An 18,578-nucleotide genomic window follows, 5' to 3' on the forward strand; every position below is an offset into this window, starting at 1 on the left:
GGCGCCCTTCTGTCACTGTCAATAGGACAGTTCAGTGTAGTTCTTCTATACGTTTCACACAAATGACGTCCACTGCTGGACAAAGGCCTCCCCCAAAGATTTCCATAGACCTGCGCTGCCCGTATCCAGGCTCTTCCCGCGACCACCACCAGGTCGTCGGTCCACCTAGTGGGGGGCCTGCCCAGTGACCATACTACGTCTTGCGACACTTGCTCCACTCGTCAATTTCTGCCCCAGTGGCCATCAGCTCCACTTTCGGCCTGATCATCGCTCTTATGTGAGACACAGTCCTAGAGCTTCCTTGTTGTGGACAAAAATTGAAAATTATTTCAATGTTAGATAGCCCATTTATCGAGCAGGCTATAGGCTACCATCACGCTAAAACAAATAACGATTCCACGAGGACAAATTCGCGAGCAAAAGCTAGTTTAAGTAGTAAGCAATAAAAAAAAACCCTCCTTCTGGCGCAGTCGGGTAAAGATTTACGAATAGGTACACCGACCCCATGACCTTATTCAATGAAGGTCGTATTTCAAAGAAATTAAAAAGGAAAAAATACTTGGTAGGTTACCTACCTAAAAAATAAAAACAATTGTATTAAATATTTTTTTAAAGATTTCAAATATCTATTGAAGGTAAGTTACATGCTAAAAGTCATAAGAGGCGACTGAAGGACGAAAGTCCAATAAATCCAAGAAATATCTACCTACTTAATTTAATACTACCTACTACCAGGCCTGTTCATCTCCGCGAGTTTACATCGAAAACAAAACACGCACGATGGCCCTCTACAGGAATTCGACAAGGCCTCACATACGAGCGAACATTGACTCACGCACGCGTATTCTTGTGTTGATGGAAGAAAATAAAGAAAATGGTGTACTAAATACTGTGCAGTATTTAACTGCCTAAATAATAATAAAAACACAGAATGTCCTTTTTTAAGTTGCCTCAAGACACTGAGAGGTAAATAATATTATTCATGATAAATTCATGCTAAATAATGTATTTCCTCCGCCNATGGTTTCCAACATGGCAAAAATCGGAACCAGCGATCCGGTATTGACGGTGGCGCCCCACTGTCAATGTCATCGACAGGACAGTCCAGTATTTTGGAACTATAGCTTCGGCGCAGTGCCGATCACTGACGTTTGTCAACAAAATGGTGCTTGACTCTTGAGACAGGCTAAATTACACCATATTGCTAATGACATTGAGCATACATTTTTTAAATACCTGCGCGAAGTAAAACTTCTGTACGTAGTACTTATTATTATTCTGTGCTACCTCCAACCCGTCTGGCCAGCGTGGGGAGTGTAAACCAAATCCTCCATTTGCCTCTGGAAAATTCAAGACAGCCGTGCTCCTATTCATCATCATCATCATTTCAGTCACAGGACGTCCACTGCTGAATATAGTCTTCCCTCAATGATTTCTTTGTTGACCGGCCTGCATTGCAGCGCCTTCCTGCTACCTTTAAGAGATCGTCGGTTCACCTTGTGGGCCCGAATAATTTCCATAATGACCGGTTGGTAGCGGGCGGCGGTACGTTACTCCACACCACACCTAAGGGGGTAAAACGGGATCCACGCGTACGAAGTCGCGGGCGGAGCGTTATCACAGTAGATTATATATACTGTGGCATTATTGCGGCGCAATTAAAACACGTATCCTACAACTAAACAGGATGAAGCAAAAAACGGGATGTCTCTGTGGGAACATGCCGTGAATTGTTCCGTGCAGTAATTTCCTAAAATATACAGGGTGTTAGGTAAATGGGTATATGAGCCGACACCAGCCCATGTTAACATGGTCATATAATGGTATGGTGAAGCCAGAAAATTGATATCTTCATTTTAATTATTTTAATTTTCATACAAATCGGATTTTATAAAATTTATTTTGTATGAAAATAAAAAAAATAAAATGATGATAGTTATCAAATTTCTGACTTCACCATACCATTTAAATGCCCATGTTAACATGGGCTAGTGTCGGCTCTTATACCCATTTACCTAACACCCTGTATAAGTCAAAGGTTGCATCCTTGTAACATCTCAGTTTTGCTTGTCACTTCTCAGGGCTGGCAAAGAATGAACCAAAGTCCAATAGATTTTTTTATAAAGATTATTACCTAGTATTTGTTTTTGCACAAATTACTGATTAGTAATTTGTGCAAAAATAAACCGTTAGCCCCTCGTGGTAGGATAATTAAAAACCTTCTTGAATCACTCTATCTAATGAAAAAAACGCATAAAAATCCGTTGCGTAGATTTAAATATATTAATTTAAGCATACAGACAGACAGCGGAAAGACAGTTTGTTTTAAAATAAGTATGCAATGATGCTGCAAAAAACAAGAATAAAATTTCTTTATATTGCATAAAAACGATAAAAAAATTATAATAAAAAAATCGCAAGGTAACTACCATTGTTATTTTTTTTACCAAAAAAATATCCGTTAGACAACCCTAAATGTAGGATTAAATGCGAAATAAATTAGAAAGAACTCCAGTCTCAAATAATTTTTCAGTGTAGTTCGAACAACGGTGGTGGAGGTGTCTCAAAAAGTTTTGAATTAAAAATCCAAAATGGCTGTGCCTCTTGTCACTTTGAATACTGGCTACAATTGCCCAATGCTGGGATTGGGAACTTGGCAGGTGAGAATTAAATAAAAAAAATATTGTTCATTACCTAATGCCATTTTTCTCAGCAATTAGATTTCTTGGTTTCCTGAATACTTAATGAAATCTATTTGGATATATAAAACACTTCTTCGCATCGCCTCGGGGGAAACTGGCTATGCAATAACAATAAAAGAATTCCTATGGCCACCTCCTGATTCCATCATCAATACGCTGGACATCATCTAGTACTAAAGTGCTCGAAAAGACAAATCCAACGAACCCAAATTCGATGCGATGCCGCCGTTTCATTTAGGAGTTCCTATGGCCCCCTCATGACTCCATCATCAGACCAGCTCAATCGGTTGTGGAAAACTGGTCTTAAATTCAGTTGCAAGAGTTGTCCTACACATACTAACAAGTGTCGTTGTGATCTGGTTACAAAAACTGTTGTTTTGGGTTCTGGAAGTTCTGGAAGCCCGAACGTACTTGTCAGAACGCGTTTTTCTAGCGTTTTTCGGCGTGCCTGCTGTATCTTTTCGGTAAATAGTAGGTACTGGATTAACGATTAACGGACTTAGGATAATTTAACGGAAGTTAACGAGTCCGTTAACATTTTTTAAAGTTTAATTAAAAGTTAATCCGTTAATAGAAATGTTAACTTCGTTAATTAACGATTAACGGATTAACGAGTTAATGCCCAGCTATGCCAGTATCAACCCTACCTCTGCTTCGGGACGATAAATGGGCCAGTGTTGAGAAGAAAGCTACACAACTACGCAAGAAACTCAGTCACGATTGTCAGCCTCCTTATCAAGGAAATATTAATAATAATAATAATAATAAGCAGTTCGATTTCTTTAAAGTTAGGAATAACCTTTTTTTGCAGTCCAAGCCAGGAGAGGTGGAGCAAGCAGTGAAAGACGCCATTGACGTGGGCTACAGACACATAGACTGCGCGTTTCTCTACTACAATGAGGCCGAAGTCGGTAAGGCCATCAAGGAAAAGATCAAAGCAAAAGTGGTGAAGAGGTAAGTGAGAGTTTTGTAAACAATCATCATCATTTCAGCCACAGGACGTCCCAGTCCTGGATGTGTCAATAGGCCGTATAGGTCGCGGCTTAGGGGCGGCAGCGTCCTAGGGGCGGCAGATTTTATATGACGCTTACTCGATTTCAGAAGATAAAAGTTAAATAAAGATCCAACCCCACCCTAGCGTACGGGCGGCAAAACTGTAAATCCGCCACTGGGACGTCCTCTGCTAAACATAGGCCTCCCCTGTGGGCCTCCCCCAATAATTTCCACATTGCCCAGTTGATGATAGCGACTTGCATCCAGCGCCTTCCTGCTACTTTTATGAGGTCATCCATCCATAGGCCTCCCCCAATGATTTCCGGATTGGCCGGTAGCGGCCTGCATACAGCACTTCCCTGTTAAAATGTGGTCGTCTGTCCCCCTTGTGGCCGGACATCCTACGCTACGCTTGCAGGTTCTTGGCCTTCACTCTAGAACCTTGTTGTAACATCGACCGTCAGTTCTGCTTGCTATGTGCCCTACCCATTCCACTTTAGCTGAACAAAACAGGAGTAATCCCACAGAATATTTCCGAATATTGTCACTTCATCAGGTGTCATTGCTGTCAAAACTCTAGTCTGTTCCGCATTTTTTGTCAGTCAAAACTAACTGTCAAAACTAATTTAACTAACTAATTATAGTTTCAAAGCTAGGAACAATCGAATATGAAACCGCAAATAATTCTGTTTTCAAAGCTAAAATAGTTTGAGAAGTTGAGTCTTGGAAATTTTAAACTTTTTTTGTTAGTACTTTTGTATTTTGTCTGTATCTATAAGACAAATTCTAAAATTAGTTAACTAACTAACATGTATTCGAACTGATTTATGTTAATTTATTTGCAAGAAAACAAAATGAAATGGACTTATAAGAAAAAGACGAGATTGTTAGACTTTGAATTGTGTATTAAGAAAGGTGATAGGGCTCGACATCCGTTAGCAGGCTGTGTAAGTTACCGGATGCCTCTAGGCATCTATACAAATGTTTATTTTATTTTGTTTTTAATAATTTTACATAATGTATAGTTAATATTATAAAGCTGAAGAGTTTGTTTGTTTGCTGGAACGTGCTAATCTCAGAAACTACGTGTCCGATTTGAAATTTCTTTTTTTTGGGGCCCATTAACGAGGAAAGTTTTAGGCTAACATCACCCAACAGCCAATAGGGGCGGAATAAAGAATGTTGCAAAAACGGGAATCTTTTAAACTATGTATTTTCCAGGGTACGAAGTCGCGGGACAGATAGTATTATTTTCGTGGATAACGGTGCTGGTTGTGCATTTATTTAAGACTAGCTGTGCCCGCGACTTCGTCCGCGTGGACTAATGACTTTGGGTAGGCACTTTTAATAATTTAGTCTAATTATTTTACAAAGGCCTATGTTCAGCAGTGGACGTCCTATGGCTGAAATGATGATGATGATGATTTTACAAATAGCTTTTGCCCGCGACTTCGTCCGTGTAGAAGTCGAAAAAGTTCTCATAGGATTTTTAAATGGTTTTTAACGTTATTATCTAAATGTTTGAATACTATTTGATCGTTTAAACACAGTGAATGATTCAATTACATAAAATTTTAATGATACTTTTCACGGCTTCGCTCTCATGAATGTTAACGACCGTCAAAAGCACGTCGATAGATGGCGGTCACTAATTTAGACTTTGATTTGCTCGTTTAAACACAGTGAATTATTCAATTACATAAAATATCTATAATGACTAAATTTTAAATATTATGAACAGTTCTATAAATGTAATATTTAGTTCCTAATTAGGACTAATGATACGTTTCACGGCTTCGCTCTCATGAATGTTTACGACCGTCANTTATTGGGTCTTCACAAATTATTATCACTATATCCTTCTTCTGACATGCTACTAATCACTAATTTGGAATCAAAAACTTCGTTCTAGGTATCTTCTATTGTTTTATCACTTATAAACCACCAATAGTGCAAAAAAATAAAAAACAAATAAAAATTGCCATGAAAAAAAAACTAACGTAACTGGTATTGTGGGGGCCGCGCGGACCCCAACACGTGCATATCTTCATCCTGGTGAATGATGCAGTGCTGAAACACCTGCACCAGACGCGAGTAGCGCCGAAATGAGAATACCAAAAATTTTGGCTGCTCACGATGCGTAGCTTCTTAGAAATCAAAGAAAACGTCATGCGTGGGGGCCGCGCGGCCCCCACGATACCAGTTAAGGGTTAATAATAATGCATTTATTGACATACACCTGAATGCGTTCGTGAACAACTTGTTTAGTATAAAAATTATAGCTATATTCAAAATACAAGGCTTATGCACCCTGTGCCGCACTGAAGTAGGGAAGTCTGGTGGGTATTCTAGGGACGTGAAATACAAATATCGATAGTTTAAATTAAGTTTTAATAAAAATTATAAAAGTAACAAACAAAGATGTTTTAATAATTTAGTCTAAATATTTTACAATTAAGACATACGTGCATAAATACTTAAATAAGCCATATTTAAAGAAAACATATTATTTAATAACATTTAGTTACAACTTCAAATGTTTTTCACGAAAAACATTATTTAAATTAGCAATAAACCGTGTAGCAAATTAAATTATAATCAATTTGCAGTTTTGATTTTGTTTGTTTCTCTTGACGCCATGTCGACATGTGCGTTTCTTACGAATGCGAGGCAACACTGGCTGCACGAAGCTAGCGTGGGGTGCGGTACCAGGTGCGCAGGGTACAAGGTGCTTCGACCTGGTTTCGCATTGTGAAGACATTTTATTACTTCCGTGCGGTACCAGGTCTAAAAACCTGGTATTAAGGTAGGTACATCATTGGATTCTATTTTAAGAATACATCATAGATATATATTCATCACTTTCCTACACCGGACCCAATTGAAGTTATGCCTTTCGCACGACAAGGAAGACTATAATTTTCTTAGCCGCACGGTAAGCGAGACGTACACAAGGTCTATAGACCTGGTTTCGCACTCAACGTGTTAAAATGTGGTCGTCTGTCCACCTTGGGGCCGGACATCCTACGCTACGCTTGCAGGTTCTTGGCCTTCACTCCAGAACCTTGTTGTAACATCGGCCGTTACTTCTGCGTGCTATGTGCTCTGCCCATTACCACTTTAGCTGAACAAAACAGGAGTAATCCCACAGAATATTTCCGAATATTGTCACTTCATCAGGTGTGATTGCTGTCAAAACTCTAGTTCTGCATTTTTTTGTCAGTCAAAACAAACTGTCAAAACTAATTTAACTAATTATACCTCGGCATCAAATAAATCGCACCCCCCGCAGCAAGCACTTTTCAAACGTTTATGCAACCCCACTTCCCACCAACATTGATTCCATTTGAAAGCCTAGTTCTTCTAACCTTGATTTCATTAAAGGAAAGGTTTTTACGCCAAAAATGTGTTTTTAGACGGATCCAGAGTCACTTCTTCAAAAAATACGTAGTTACGCTTGAGCCATCTTTTATGGCTATAAAACTGTTAAATAATTTAATCGCTATCAATCTGTTAAAAAGGATACGTAAGATCATTATTTGGTTTTATAACCACAAAAATTGGTCTAATTGGTCCCAGAGGTGAGCCCCAAGTGAGGCCTTATTTCAAGTCACATTTATGGTACTTAATAATTGTTTATAAAAAAATTCAGTGTGTTTTTCTTTAAGTTTATTTAATGGGCTTTCAAATAACACAAATATTGTTGGGGCACCATGATTGTGTCAGAAGAAAATCTTTAAAGTTCGCGTCGCGGAAGGTGCGGTTTATTTGATGTTGAGTATAGTTTCAAAGCTAGGAACAATCGAATATGAAACCGCAAATAATTTCTGTTTTCAGAGCTAAAATAGTTTCAGAGAAGTTGAGTCTTGGAAATTTTTAACTTATAGGCCAGTAGAATTAGAGTCTTTATGGGCAACTAATGAAGCCATTAAAGCACTAAAATCTTTACTAGGAATTATTTCCGATTTAATTCATTTTTGTGTTTAATTCTACTGGCCTATTAGTTTTGTTTACTTTTTTTTGTTAGTACTTTTGTATTTTGTCTGTATCTATAAGACAATTCTAAAATTAGTTAGAACTGATTTATGTTAATTTATTTGCAAAAAAAAACAAAATGAAATGGACTTATAAGAAAAAGACGAGATTGTTAGACTTTGAATTGTGTATTAAGAAAGGTGATAGGGCTCGACATCCGTTAGCAGGCTGTGTAAGTTACCGGATGCCTCTAGGCATTATACAAATGTTTATTTTATTTTGTTTTTAATAATTTTACATAATGTATAGTTAATATTATAAAGCTGAAGAGTTTGTTTGTATGCTGGAACGCGCTAATCTCAGGAACTACTGGTCCGATTTGAAATATCTTTTTTTTTGGGGCCCATTATCGAGCAAAGTTTAAGGCTAACATCACCTAACAGCCAATAGGAATAAAGAATGTTGCAAAAACGGGAATCTTATAAACTATGTATTTTCAAGCGTACGGAGTCGCGGGACAGCTAGTTGTATTATGTAACTAATATTAACTATGTAGACTATAGCTGATGGTTTCTATAAATAAATATGGGCTTAAAAACATGTCTGAAAAAATTTTTCCTTGAGTTATTTTTAATTTTTACATAACTACCCGAGTAACAAAAGGTTATAATATCACACAACACGCTTCGTTGTTGTGTTTTGACTCAGCAAGTACCTTGCCCGCTGAAGTGACATTGGGCAGGGCACATAGTAGGTACGCAGAACTGACGGCCGATGGGGTAGCAAGGTTCTGTAATGGAGGCCGCGTACCGAAAAACGCAGCATGCGACGTCCACCCATAAAGTGGTGGACCGACGAGGGACGACATCATAAAGGTAGTAGGAAGGTGCTGGACGCAGGCCGCTACCAACCGGTCAACATGGAAGTCATTGGGGGAGGCCTATGTTCAGCAGTGGACGTCCTGTGGCTGAAATGATGATGATGAAGTATTATACCTTGCCTTACTACTTACTTAGTTAGGCTGCTTTATAATGGAATTAATTAGTTATGCCTCCCCCAATGATTCCCACATGGGTCTGCATCCAGCGCCTTCCTGTTACCCTTATGAGGTCATCCGTCCACCTTGTGGGTGGACGTCGTACGCTGCGGTACGTAGCCTCCACTCCAGAACCTTGCTGTCCCATCGGCCGAAGGTTCTGCGTGCTATGTGCAGTGTCCATAGCCGCTTTAGCATGCTAATCTGTCAGCGACTTTAGTTTTAGTTTAGTTAGTTTGGTTACGGATCTCCTCATTTCTGATTTGATCTCGTATAAAGAGTTCGCGGTCACCTTCTACTGTATTTTAGATTCACTCTATTGTAATATTAAGCTGAAGTTTGGTTGTTACAACGCGCTAAACTCATGAACTACTTATCTACTGGTCCGATTTGAAAAATTATCCAAGTGTTCAGATAGTCCATTTATCGAGTTAGGCTATTATTTTAGGCTAAGTACCTATTAATGTAAGACAAGTTACTATTCCACGCGGACGAAGTCGCAGGCAGATGCTAGTCTAAATTCAAAGGTGACTGACTGACTGACTGACATAGTGATCTATCAACGCACAGCCCAAACCACTGGACGAATCGAGATGAAATTTGGCATGCGAGTAGATGTTATGACGTAGGCATCCGCTAAGAGGATCCACGCGTACGGAGTCACAGGCAGAAGCTAGTTTAAATCAATAAAAGATGAAGGGAAATCGCTTTATATCATAGATTTTTCTGATTTCGTCCTCAGGAAAGACCTGTTCCTGACTTCCAAGCTATGGTGTACCTTCCACAACCCGGATCTGGTGGAGGCTGCTTGCAGGAAGACCATGTCGGACCTTGGGGTCGACTATTTGGATCTGTACCTCATCCACTTCCCTCAGGGATATGAGGTAGAGTACCAAAGAGTTTATTGAAGAGTTAGGACATTTTCGCGAGTTTATTGCATAGTTGGGATTTTTCCCTCGGTGTCAATTTTAAGTCTTTTCATTTCCTCATTTTTTACACACAATGAAGAAGCTCGTGACTAGGGATTGCAATCCGGTTCGGCGGATCCGGTAATCCGGCGGATCCGGTGTGTTTTTGGACCTACCGGATCCGGTGACTCGGCGCCGGATCCGGTGGCGGATCCGGTAAAGCAAAAAATACGCGAACGTGAACTGGGAAAGTCGAGCGCGCACGCATTTGCCAGATCGCTAGACGTACCGCTCGTTCGACGTTTCTTAGGAGTCAGATTATTTCTTAAAAAGAACTGAAGTTGAATTTATAAGTAAGTACTTTAAAAGACTGTTTTGTTGATTTAAGCCTGTGTAAATTATTAATAAGAGTTTAATAGTATTATTACTTAAGTACTTTCAGATACTCACATACAGCAATAAGTGAGAATCAGACTGATTACTAACTTTATTATTTAGAATTTTCATAATTTTATTAGTACAAATAGTACGTACTTACCAAAAATTACAATTAATACCGAAAAATATAAATAAAAGTGACTTTATTTTCCATAAATACGTATTTTTTTTATGNCTGTCTAGTGAAAAAATAATTAATCTACTTATTTGTAATGAGGTATGGAAATCCTTCATAGTAGGGTAGGTTCCTATACTATCCTAAGAATTATTGATTACCTACATGGCCAACATACCTTTCAGCATCTTTGGATAGCGAAAAAAAAAAGATAAATCCGGTAGATTACTTTTCGTTTAAACACCCGAACGCCGCACAATATTTCTTTCTCTTTATGTCCATTTTTAAATAATACTTCGATCATAGAATAATAATCATACTACTACAACGCACGCCACGCGCCAGCGTCCTGACGAGCGCGCGCGTGACACTCGACTGATATAATACCCGCCGGCGGGGCGCTTCGCTGTAGGTAATTATCGGATGTACCGCGCGGAGTGAGCCAGGCCTGGTACTGGTCCGATTTGAAAAATTATCCAAGTGTTCAGTTCAGATAGCCCATTTATTGAGGAAGGCTATTATTTTAGGCTATGTACCTATTAATGTAAGACAAGTTACTATTCCACGCGGACGAAGTCGCAGGCAGAAGCTAGTCTAAACTAAATAACTCAAAGGTGACTGACTGACAATATAGTGATCTATCAACGCACAGCCCAAACCACTGGACGGATCGGGCTGAAATTTGACATGCAGGTAGATGGTATGACGTAGGCATCCGCTAAGAAAGGATTTTACGAAACTCCACCCCTAAGGGTGTAAAACGGGATCCACGCATACGGAGTCACAGGCAGAAGCTAGTTTAAATCAATAAAAGATGAAGGGAAATCGCTTTATATCATAGATTTTTCTTATTTCGTCCTCAGGAAGGACCTGTTCCTGACTTCCAAGCTATGGTGTACCTTCCACAACCCGGATCTGGTGGAGGCGGCTTGCAGGAAGTCTATGGCTGACCTCGGCGTGGACTATTTGGATCTGTACCTCATCCACTTCCCTCAAGGATATGAGGTAGAGTACCAAAGAGTTTATTGAAGATTTAGGACATTTTCGCGAGTTTATTACATAGTTGGGATTTTTCCCTCGGTGCCAATTTCAAGTCTTTTCATTTCCTAATTTTTTACACACAATGAAGAAGCTCGTGTCTTGCATCTGATGGAAAGTGATGATCAAGACGAAGGTGGAAGCGAGCTTCAAACTGAATCCTCAACCGCAGTAAGAATGGGGATGTTGCCTGGGTCAAAAAGCAAGAGTTTTAATTAGTCCGTCAGTTAACTTATCAAAAAATACTCTACACGTATTTTTCACTTTTTCAAACTAATGAAAATTTAAAGAGATAAAGCGCCCCAAAGTTCATAAGAAGAGGCCCGTGACGTCAACGGTATCCTTCCGTTTGGCCAAATTACTTTTCGCCAAATTTCACTTCGCAAACAACTTATCGCCAAAGTTTCATTTCCCAAATAAACTTTTAGCAACTGTACTTTTCGCAACTAATTCATTTGGTCAAATTAACATTTGGCCAAATTTTACTTGGCAAATGTTTATATAGCAAATGTTTTATTTTGCCAAATATTATATCCCAAATAATTTGCTTGGTCAAATTGACACTTCACATACTTACGAGTACCCACCGTTACCCACAAATCAAAGCATAAGGCACATGGTCATGGTTCTCACAATAATTTTATGTAAAACAGAGAGATTGCAGAAAATAGTATGGTTGCAAAAAGTAGGTATTGTAGAAAATAGTAGGTTAGGTTAGGTTAGAACAGTGACCCTTAATGCGCGAAGGCGAGCGAAGCGTGCCGCGGCAGCGGCCGCCGAGCGCTAGAATCATCTCTATTGTTAATGAATCATTTGGAAATTTCGATAAAAAGAATGAAATATGAAAATTTATTTAGAAAATTTTTTATATTAACTACCCACTAAACAAAATAATAACCACAAGCTAATTTGTGTTTGTGTTCCATTCTATGCATCAATCATATTGTTTTGTAAATAGTTTATCGCGAAATATTTTTGCCAAATGAAACATTTGGCAAAACATACTTTGCCAAACAATAATTTGCTAAACAATAATATGCCAAAAACGACATTTGCGAATTAAAAGTTTGCAATAAGTTGTTTTGCCAAATGAGAATTTGCCAAATGAAAATTTGCGAAACGTTGTTTGCGATGTGATAATTTGGGAAACGTTTTTTGGCCAAACATTAGTAATCCGACGTCAACGCTTGCTTAAAAATGCCGCACGTTGTGACGTCGTGCGCAACTTCAACGCACCATAACTATGTAATAATTTGTTAGATTGACAAATAAAAATATATGTGTCCAATATTTTTTGATATTAAACATTACGGACTAAAAAAATTTTTTTAGGCAACTAGCCTATTATAACTATCTATGATCTCCGACTGCCGAAACAACAACGATCGTTGTTTTTGCAGATGGTGGAAACTTAGCAAGGCGGACTTAGCATATTCGAAACACACGGTTGCTGCGTCGCCGCTTTTGAAGAAAACGCTAGATCCTTTTTAGGGTACCTAGGTCTTCTTGAATAGTAATTTTAGCTATGTGCTAGAATTGCTAAGATACTAAATAAAATACCTTTTTATAGCCCGCAGAAGACCCATTCGCGAAGCTTGACGATCCCTTCGCGAAGCTTCCCAACGGGCGGACCAATGCGTCGGTGTACGACTACGTGGATACCTGGATAGCGATGGAAGCACTGGTTGAGAAGGGCCTGGTCCGCAGTATTGGCGTCAGCAACTTTAACAAGAGGCAGCTGGATCGAGTGCTGGGGGTGGCTACCATCATTCCCGCTATGCAGCAGGTATTTTTTAAATGTTTGTAAACCGTATTGCAAAATTAAACAATAATTTCCGTTAACTCCTTCAGATTCAAGCTTCATTTTATGTTTAGGTACTAGTCCGAAGATTTTACAACGAATGCTTTGTGCAATCATTTCGCCTTATTAATTTATCTACGAGGTAAGCGGTCGACGGGTGGGAGTGGGACTATAGTGGTGGTGGACCGGATGTTTAACGAACGACCCTCGAATTGACAGTCTACCTCGCTCGCTAACTTCATATAAAGGATCGTCTTTCGCAACGAAAGAAAACCATTTGGCAATCGTGTTTGTCTCGAAAATAACCCATGAGAAGTAAAAGCTCCATGAGGAGTTGACAATTTTGTTCTACCAAACCTATAGCGAAATATTTAGTCTATTCGAATTCTATATCCTCCTTCTCCAGAATCCTCAACCACAGAAGAAGAAGAACTGCCGAAACACATCTCATACTTTTGCCATCTTTCAGATCGAAGTGCACCCATACCTGAACAACGCAAAGCTGATCGACTATTGCCGGTCGAAGGGCATAGCAGTGACCGCTTACTCTCCGCTAGGATCCCCGGAAAGGCCCTGGGCTAAGCCGGGAGAGCCCAACCTGATGGACGATCCCAGGCTGACCAGCATCGCTCAGAAGTATAAGAAGAGCGTGCCGCAGATTTTGATCAGGTAAAATTGCAATTCGTTTCAGCCAAATGACGTCCGCGTACCGAAAAACGCAGCGTGAGACGTCCACCCACAAGGTGGACCAACGACATCATAAAGGTAGCAGGAAAGCGCTGGACGCAGGCCGCTACCAACCGGGTAACATGGAAAGCATTGGGGGAGGCCTATGTTCAGCAGTGGACGTTCTATGGCTGAGATGATGATGATGATGAAATGACGTCCACTGCTGAACAAAGGCCTCCCCCAAGGATTTCCATAACACCGAACCTGCTCTGCTCGCATCCAGACTCTTCCCGCGACCTTCACCAGATCGTCGGCCCACCTAGTGGGAGGCCTGCCCACGCTAAGTCCTCCGGCCTGCGGTCGCCACTGAGATTTTCTGCCCCAACGGCCATTGTCTCTACTAGATAATATGTGCCCCGCGCACTGCCATTTGATTTTAGCAATTCTACGAGCCATGCAATAAGTAACTAGCTACTTAACTAACTAGCTTACTTAGTTAGGTAGAATGAGATTATCTAACTAAGTAAAGTAATCAACATGACTCGCAGACTTGCCAAACTTCACCGGCAGTGGGTGATGAGCAGGAAGACGGTGGAAGCGAGCTTCACCCGAAATGCTCGACCGCAGAGGAACTGAATAATCTTACCTCTATAACACAACAATTCTGTCAACATTGTTGGTAGTAGCTAGCCAGGTGGACATTGGCATATCTAAGCCTAGGGTACTTTTCCAGGAGGGCCCCTGACAAGCCATGTGACGATGCGATTAGTATCATAGCTCATGAATTAGTTCTATCATATTTGAATCGGTAGCCCATTATCATTGGGCACCAGACCATTCTGGGTTAGTTTAATGCTATCGAGCTTGGGCGCCGCTAGCCAAACCAAGCAATATTTTCTTAGGTAAGTAGAGGGAAGTCGAACCTTAACATCGAACGGGAGTTCTTTTGATTAATTTCGTAGTTTTGATTATTGTCGTTTCGGTCCAATGACAGTTTAGCTTTCCGCCGGAACTAAATTGACCTTTACTGGCTGGGTTATTGGCGGTCAAGCTGTCCTGGCTACACAGGAGTTGCAGCGGTGGGAATCAGAGGTGGGAATAGTCCCGTAATAATAATATTGCCTGTTTTTCCTCAGATACGCCCTTGACCGCGGCCTGGTGGTGATCCCCAAGTCGGTGAAGAAGCAGCGGATAGCGGACAACTTCAACGTGCTGGACTTCAAGCTGCAACAGGAGGATATGGAGCAGATTGCGTCTCTGGAGTGCAGGGGGCGCGTGTGCGATCTGGGCGAGTGAGTACAAAACACAGGCATTTAGTATGGAAGCTGGAAACATTGAATTTTTGGATAGATCCAGTTACGACATCCATGGCGGAGAGTGGCCTTGTAATTCTGACAGAGTAGGTATAGTTTAGCGGTTCCCAAACTTATTTAGTCTACTGCCCACTTAAGAATAAATTATTTTTTAGCGCCCCCTATTTTTGTAGTCAAGAGTCGAGCTCAGTCGATGTCTAAGAGTCCCCCTAGTAGATGACGCCTCCCAAGCTTCTACACAACGTCCCGTTTTTTTTTTCTGGGTTTCTTACCGCCCCCCTTTAATCCTGCAGCGCCCACAAGGGGGCGTTATCGCCCACTTTGGGAAAGACTATAGTTAATCATAATATTTCTTCTTTTTGTTCCAGTTCCGACCACCGTGACTATCCTTTCTTCGACGAATACTAAATTGAAGAATCTTTTTTAATTTTGGAAGACATTTGTAGAATAATTAATTTATTAAAGCGTTTGGACGAAGGGAATCAAAAGATAATATTTGGTTATAATAAATTTTTCATTCACTAAATTGTTTATGAACTATTGTGTTTTATTTTAGAGGTTAGTTACTTAATTTTAAGTGTTGGATTAAAAAAACGTTTCGAAAAAGCCGAAGAAGTGTGAAGAATTCAAATCCTCCTTATGATTTTTGTCAATGTTTGCGTAATTTTTAACAAAGAATAAGTTTTGGGACCCGATCCGAGACACCCTGTATAATCCCTCAGCCATGAATTTATGGTCTTACATCAATTCTTCTTGATCGACACAATTCTTCTGTCCTAGTGTCTATTCTACTAAACTGACAGCTATCAAGTCAAAAATTATCCGATATTTTTGACATATTTTTGTAACATTTCAACAATGAATTTCGGATAAAATTTTCGTGTGAGAAGCCTTCAAGAACACTGTGTTATTCATGTTAATTTCAAAAATTTGTATTTTCCATCACTATGTGGGTAAGTGTCAATTTCAAAGTTCCACTGTGAGTATTGCTGTGAGTGGGTTCACCAGGGTTCACCACAATACTTAGTCCAGCGGCAGCGGAGTTCGGACCAGTGCAGCGTTCCTCTGATCTCCAGTTCGATACTGCTTATTCACATTTGGGCTATCGTGGCTTTAAATGAGTCGTTACTACAACTTATTATACCTCAGTAGGTATCAATTAATATTCTTTACCGACCTTCACTGGTTGTGTTATTGGCGGTCAAGCTGTAGATCCTGGCTCCAAGTTACTTCCACCATTTATGTTCGAGAAGCTTACGCCCAGAAAACAGAATATAGACTGATAATTATAAAGAATTTTAATACCTTTATTACACTACTATAATAACGGTGAATTTGGATGTTTCAGGGAGGCCAGCAGCAAGGATATGGACAGGTAAATTAAGTAATCACCTAAATTATTCGACTAACTACAACCACAACAAGCTGTGCTAAACTGATAGCAGTTGAACTATTTTCCTTCTGTACCCCAAACCCCTTTTCAGTACCCCCAACCCCAGCAAGGCTATGGATACCCACCACAGCAAGGGTACCCTCCACCGCAGGGGTACCCTCCACCACAAGGGTACCAGCAAGGGTACCCGCCTCCACAAGGGTACCCGCCTCCACAAGGATACCCGCCTCCGCAGGGGTACCCTCAGCAGCCGGGAATGCCACAGCAGCAGCAACAACAAGGTTAGATTCAAATCAAATCAATTTATTAATTTATGGGTTTACAACAGCAGTTTAGATTTGTTTTAAAAGAAATATTTCATGAGACTCGTTCTTAAAATCCTGACAGGATTCCGTGGAGGGTAGTTAAACGGAAAGCATGGACTTCAGTAAACAAATGTTGTGTTATTTTGCGTTCTAAAGTAAGTACAGTGAAGTAAATAAAATAAAAACATTGAAACACTTTTCATTTGAGAACGCATCGAGTGTCAAGAGAGTTGTCGTATGAACAATTCTCCATGGGTTCATACTGGAGAATCCAAAGAACAGTAGAAACGCGATTCACGACGTTTGATTTTACATACGGGTTATTTATTCTGTGATACGGGTTCGTACTTGTCTCCTCTGAATCTAAAGGACAGTAGAAACACGATACACGACGTTCGATTATACACCAATTTCCACGTGATATTGTTACCAAAACTACAGTGGCCACGTACCGGAAAACACAGCGTGTGACGTCCACCCATAATGTGGACCGACGACCTCATAAAGGTAGCAAGAAGAGCCAACCGTGTGATGTGGAAGTCATTGGGGGAGGCCTATGTTCAGCAGTGGATGTCCTGTGGCTGAAATGATGATGATGATTGGTACGAAGAAACCTCATAGGTTTGATTGCCTTTAGAAATCCTGTTGACAGATTATTTCTTTTTCAGGATCCTCAGGCATGGGAATGTGCGGAATGGCCAGTCTCGCTGCATGCCTCACTTGCCTTTTCTGCTCGTGTTGCCAAGCAATGGCTGCCATGTCTGGAGGCGGGGGCAACGATGACGGGGGGGCTTACGGTCCCGGTGGGGGCGGTGGCACTGGTGGGGGATATGATGACGGTGGTGGCACTACTGTCAGCCCCCCCGGCTTTGGGTCAGGCGCCCCTCACGATGCTGGCACGGACGGACATGACGATCATTAATTTATTGAGGAGTTAAACAGCTTAGAGTTTGTGCCGGACAGGTACAAACTTGATAAACTTGGCCATCACTGGTCGGGTTTTTATTGGCAGTTAAGCTATAGATCCTTGATGTTGCAGTGATGGGAGTGAGAGTGGAAAGCAGTCAAGCTGTAGATCCTGGATGCACAGGAGTTACAGTGATAGGAGCGAGAATATTGAGGAACTGGCTTTGTTAGTCAGTTTAAAATAATCTTCTACTGTCAGAGTAGCTCTCATCGTTTAGTTAGTTAAAAATAGGTTGCGTTGGAATTTCCGTCGGTGAAGTCCTAAAAATTCAACTTCGAGTATGATGGTTTTCGACCAACTAAGTACTTGAACTATGCTTGAGCTTGAATTGAAATTGGAGCACCGTTTCAGAAACGTGGCTCAAAAAATGTACCGAAAGCCTTTTGAGACTTGATCACTTTAGAAGGCTTTAAACTTCTGAAAAAAGGAGCCTTGAAACATTAAAAACTCAAGTCTAAAGTCAACACGTGTTCTATCCTACTTAGACCTGAAAGTTAAATCTGACCGAAGAAAGCTTGGAAATATGGAAAATAAAGCTTAAAATATTCAGTCAAACCACGGAATAAGTATAGTACTGATCTGATAGGTAGGTACCGTCAAACTATGCATTTATCAGAATTTTGAAAATACTTCGTAATGTACAGTGATTAGTTTTTATTAGATTTAAATTGTGTATTGTGTTTGTGAAATCAAATGCTGTCTGTTTTGATTGCGTACAATAATTTTTTTGCCTTTTCTTTATACAAAATCATGTCTGTGTTATTTCTAATGTTTTAATTATAGAACTCTGTTTGTGGTTTTTAATAAAATATTATTTATTTTTTAACGCATTTCATTTTACTTCACTAGGCATGTCTAGACTTAACAATAAAAGTTAATAAAAAATATACGAAACTGGCAAAAGGAATTGAAAAGACAACCCTAA

The 18,578-nt window shown here is 40.1% G+C and overlaps 2 protein-coding genes across 4 annotated transcripts; both read left to right on the forward strand.

Moving 5' to 3' along the window:
• The first annotated feature begins 2,528 nt into the window (after positions 1-2,528).
• On the forward strand, positions 2,529-15,506 carry LOC114353317 (aldose reductase). Of its 2 annotated transcripts, none has more exons than XM_028305262.1 (7): positions 2,529-2,660; positions 3,514-3,656; positions 9,449-9,590; positions 12,776-12,991; positions 13,476-13,675; positions 14,812-14,967; positions 15,357-15,506. In XM_028305262.1, exons 1-7 carry the CDS (start codon positions 2,592-2,594, stop codon positions 15,394-15,396), a joined length of 966 nt encoding a protein of 321 aa, XP_028161063.1. In that variant the 5' UTR covers positions 2,529-2,591; the 3' UTR covers positions 15,397-15,506. The 2 variants fall into 2 exon arrangements, with proteins under 2 accessions (XP_028161063.1, XP_028161064.1); XM_028305263.1 differs by lacking the exon at positions 9,449-9,590 and adding an exon at positions 11,031-11,172.
• A 311-nt stretch (positions 15,507-15,817) lies between these two features.
• LOC114353319 (annexin A7-like) lies at positions 15,818-18,208 on the forward strand. Of its 2 annotated transcripts, XM_028305265.1 has the most exons (4): positions 15,818-15,941; positions 16,337-16,363; positions 16,473-16,662; positions 17,355-18,208. In XM_028305265.1, the coding sequence occupies exons 1-4, from the start codon at positions 15,936-15,938 to the stop codon at positions 17,606-17,608; spliced, it is 477 nt and encodes a 158-aa protein (XP_028161066.1). In that variant the 5' UTR covers positions 15,818-15,935; the 3' UTR covers positions 17,609-18,208. The 2 variants fall into 2 exon arrangements, with proteins under 2 accessions (XP_028161066.1, XP_028161065.1); XM_028305264.1 differs by lacking the exon at positions 15,818-15,941 and having other exon boundaries at positions 16,204-16,363.
• The last annotated feature ends 370 nt before the right edge of the window (positions 18,209-18,578 follow it).

The sequence above is a fragment of the Ostrinia furnacalis genome, unplaced genomic scaffold, assembly GCF_004193835.3.
Source record: "Ostrinia furnacalis isolate ACB-3 unplaced genomic scaffold, ASM419383v2 OfSCF1649, whole genome shotgun sequence".
NCBI lineage: Eukaryota > Metazoa > Arthropoda > Insecta > Lepidoptera > Crambidae > Ostrinia > Ostrinia furnacalis.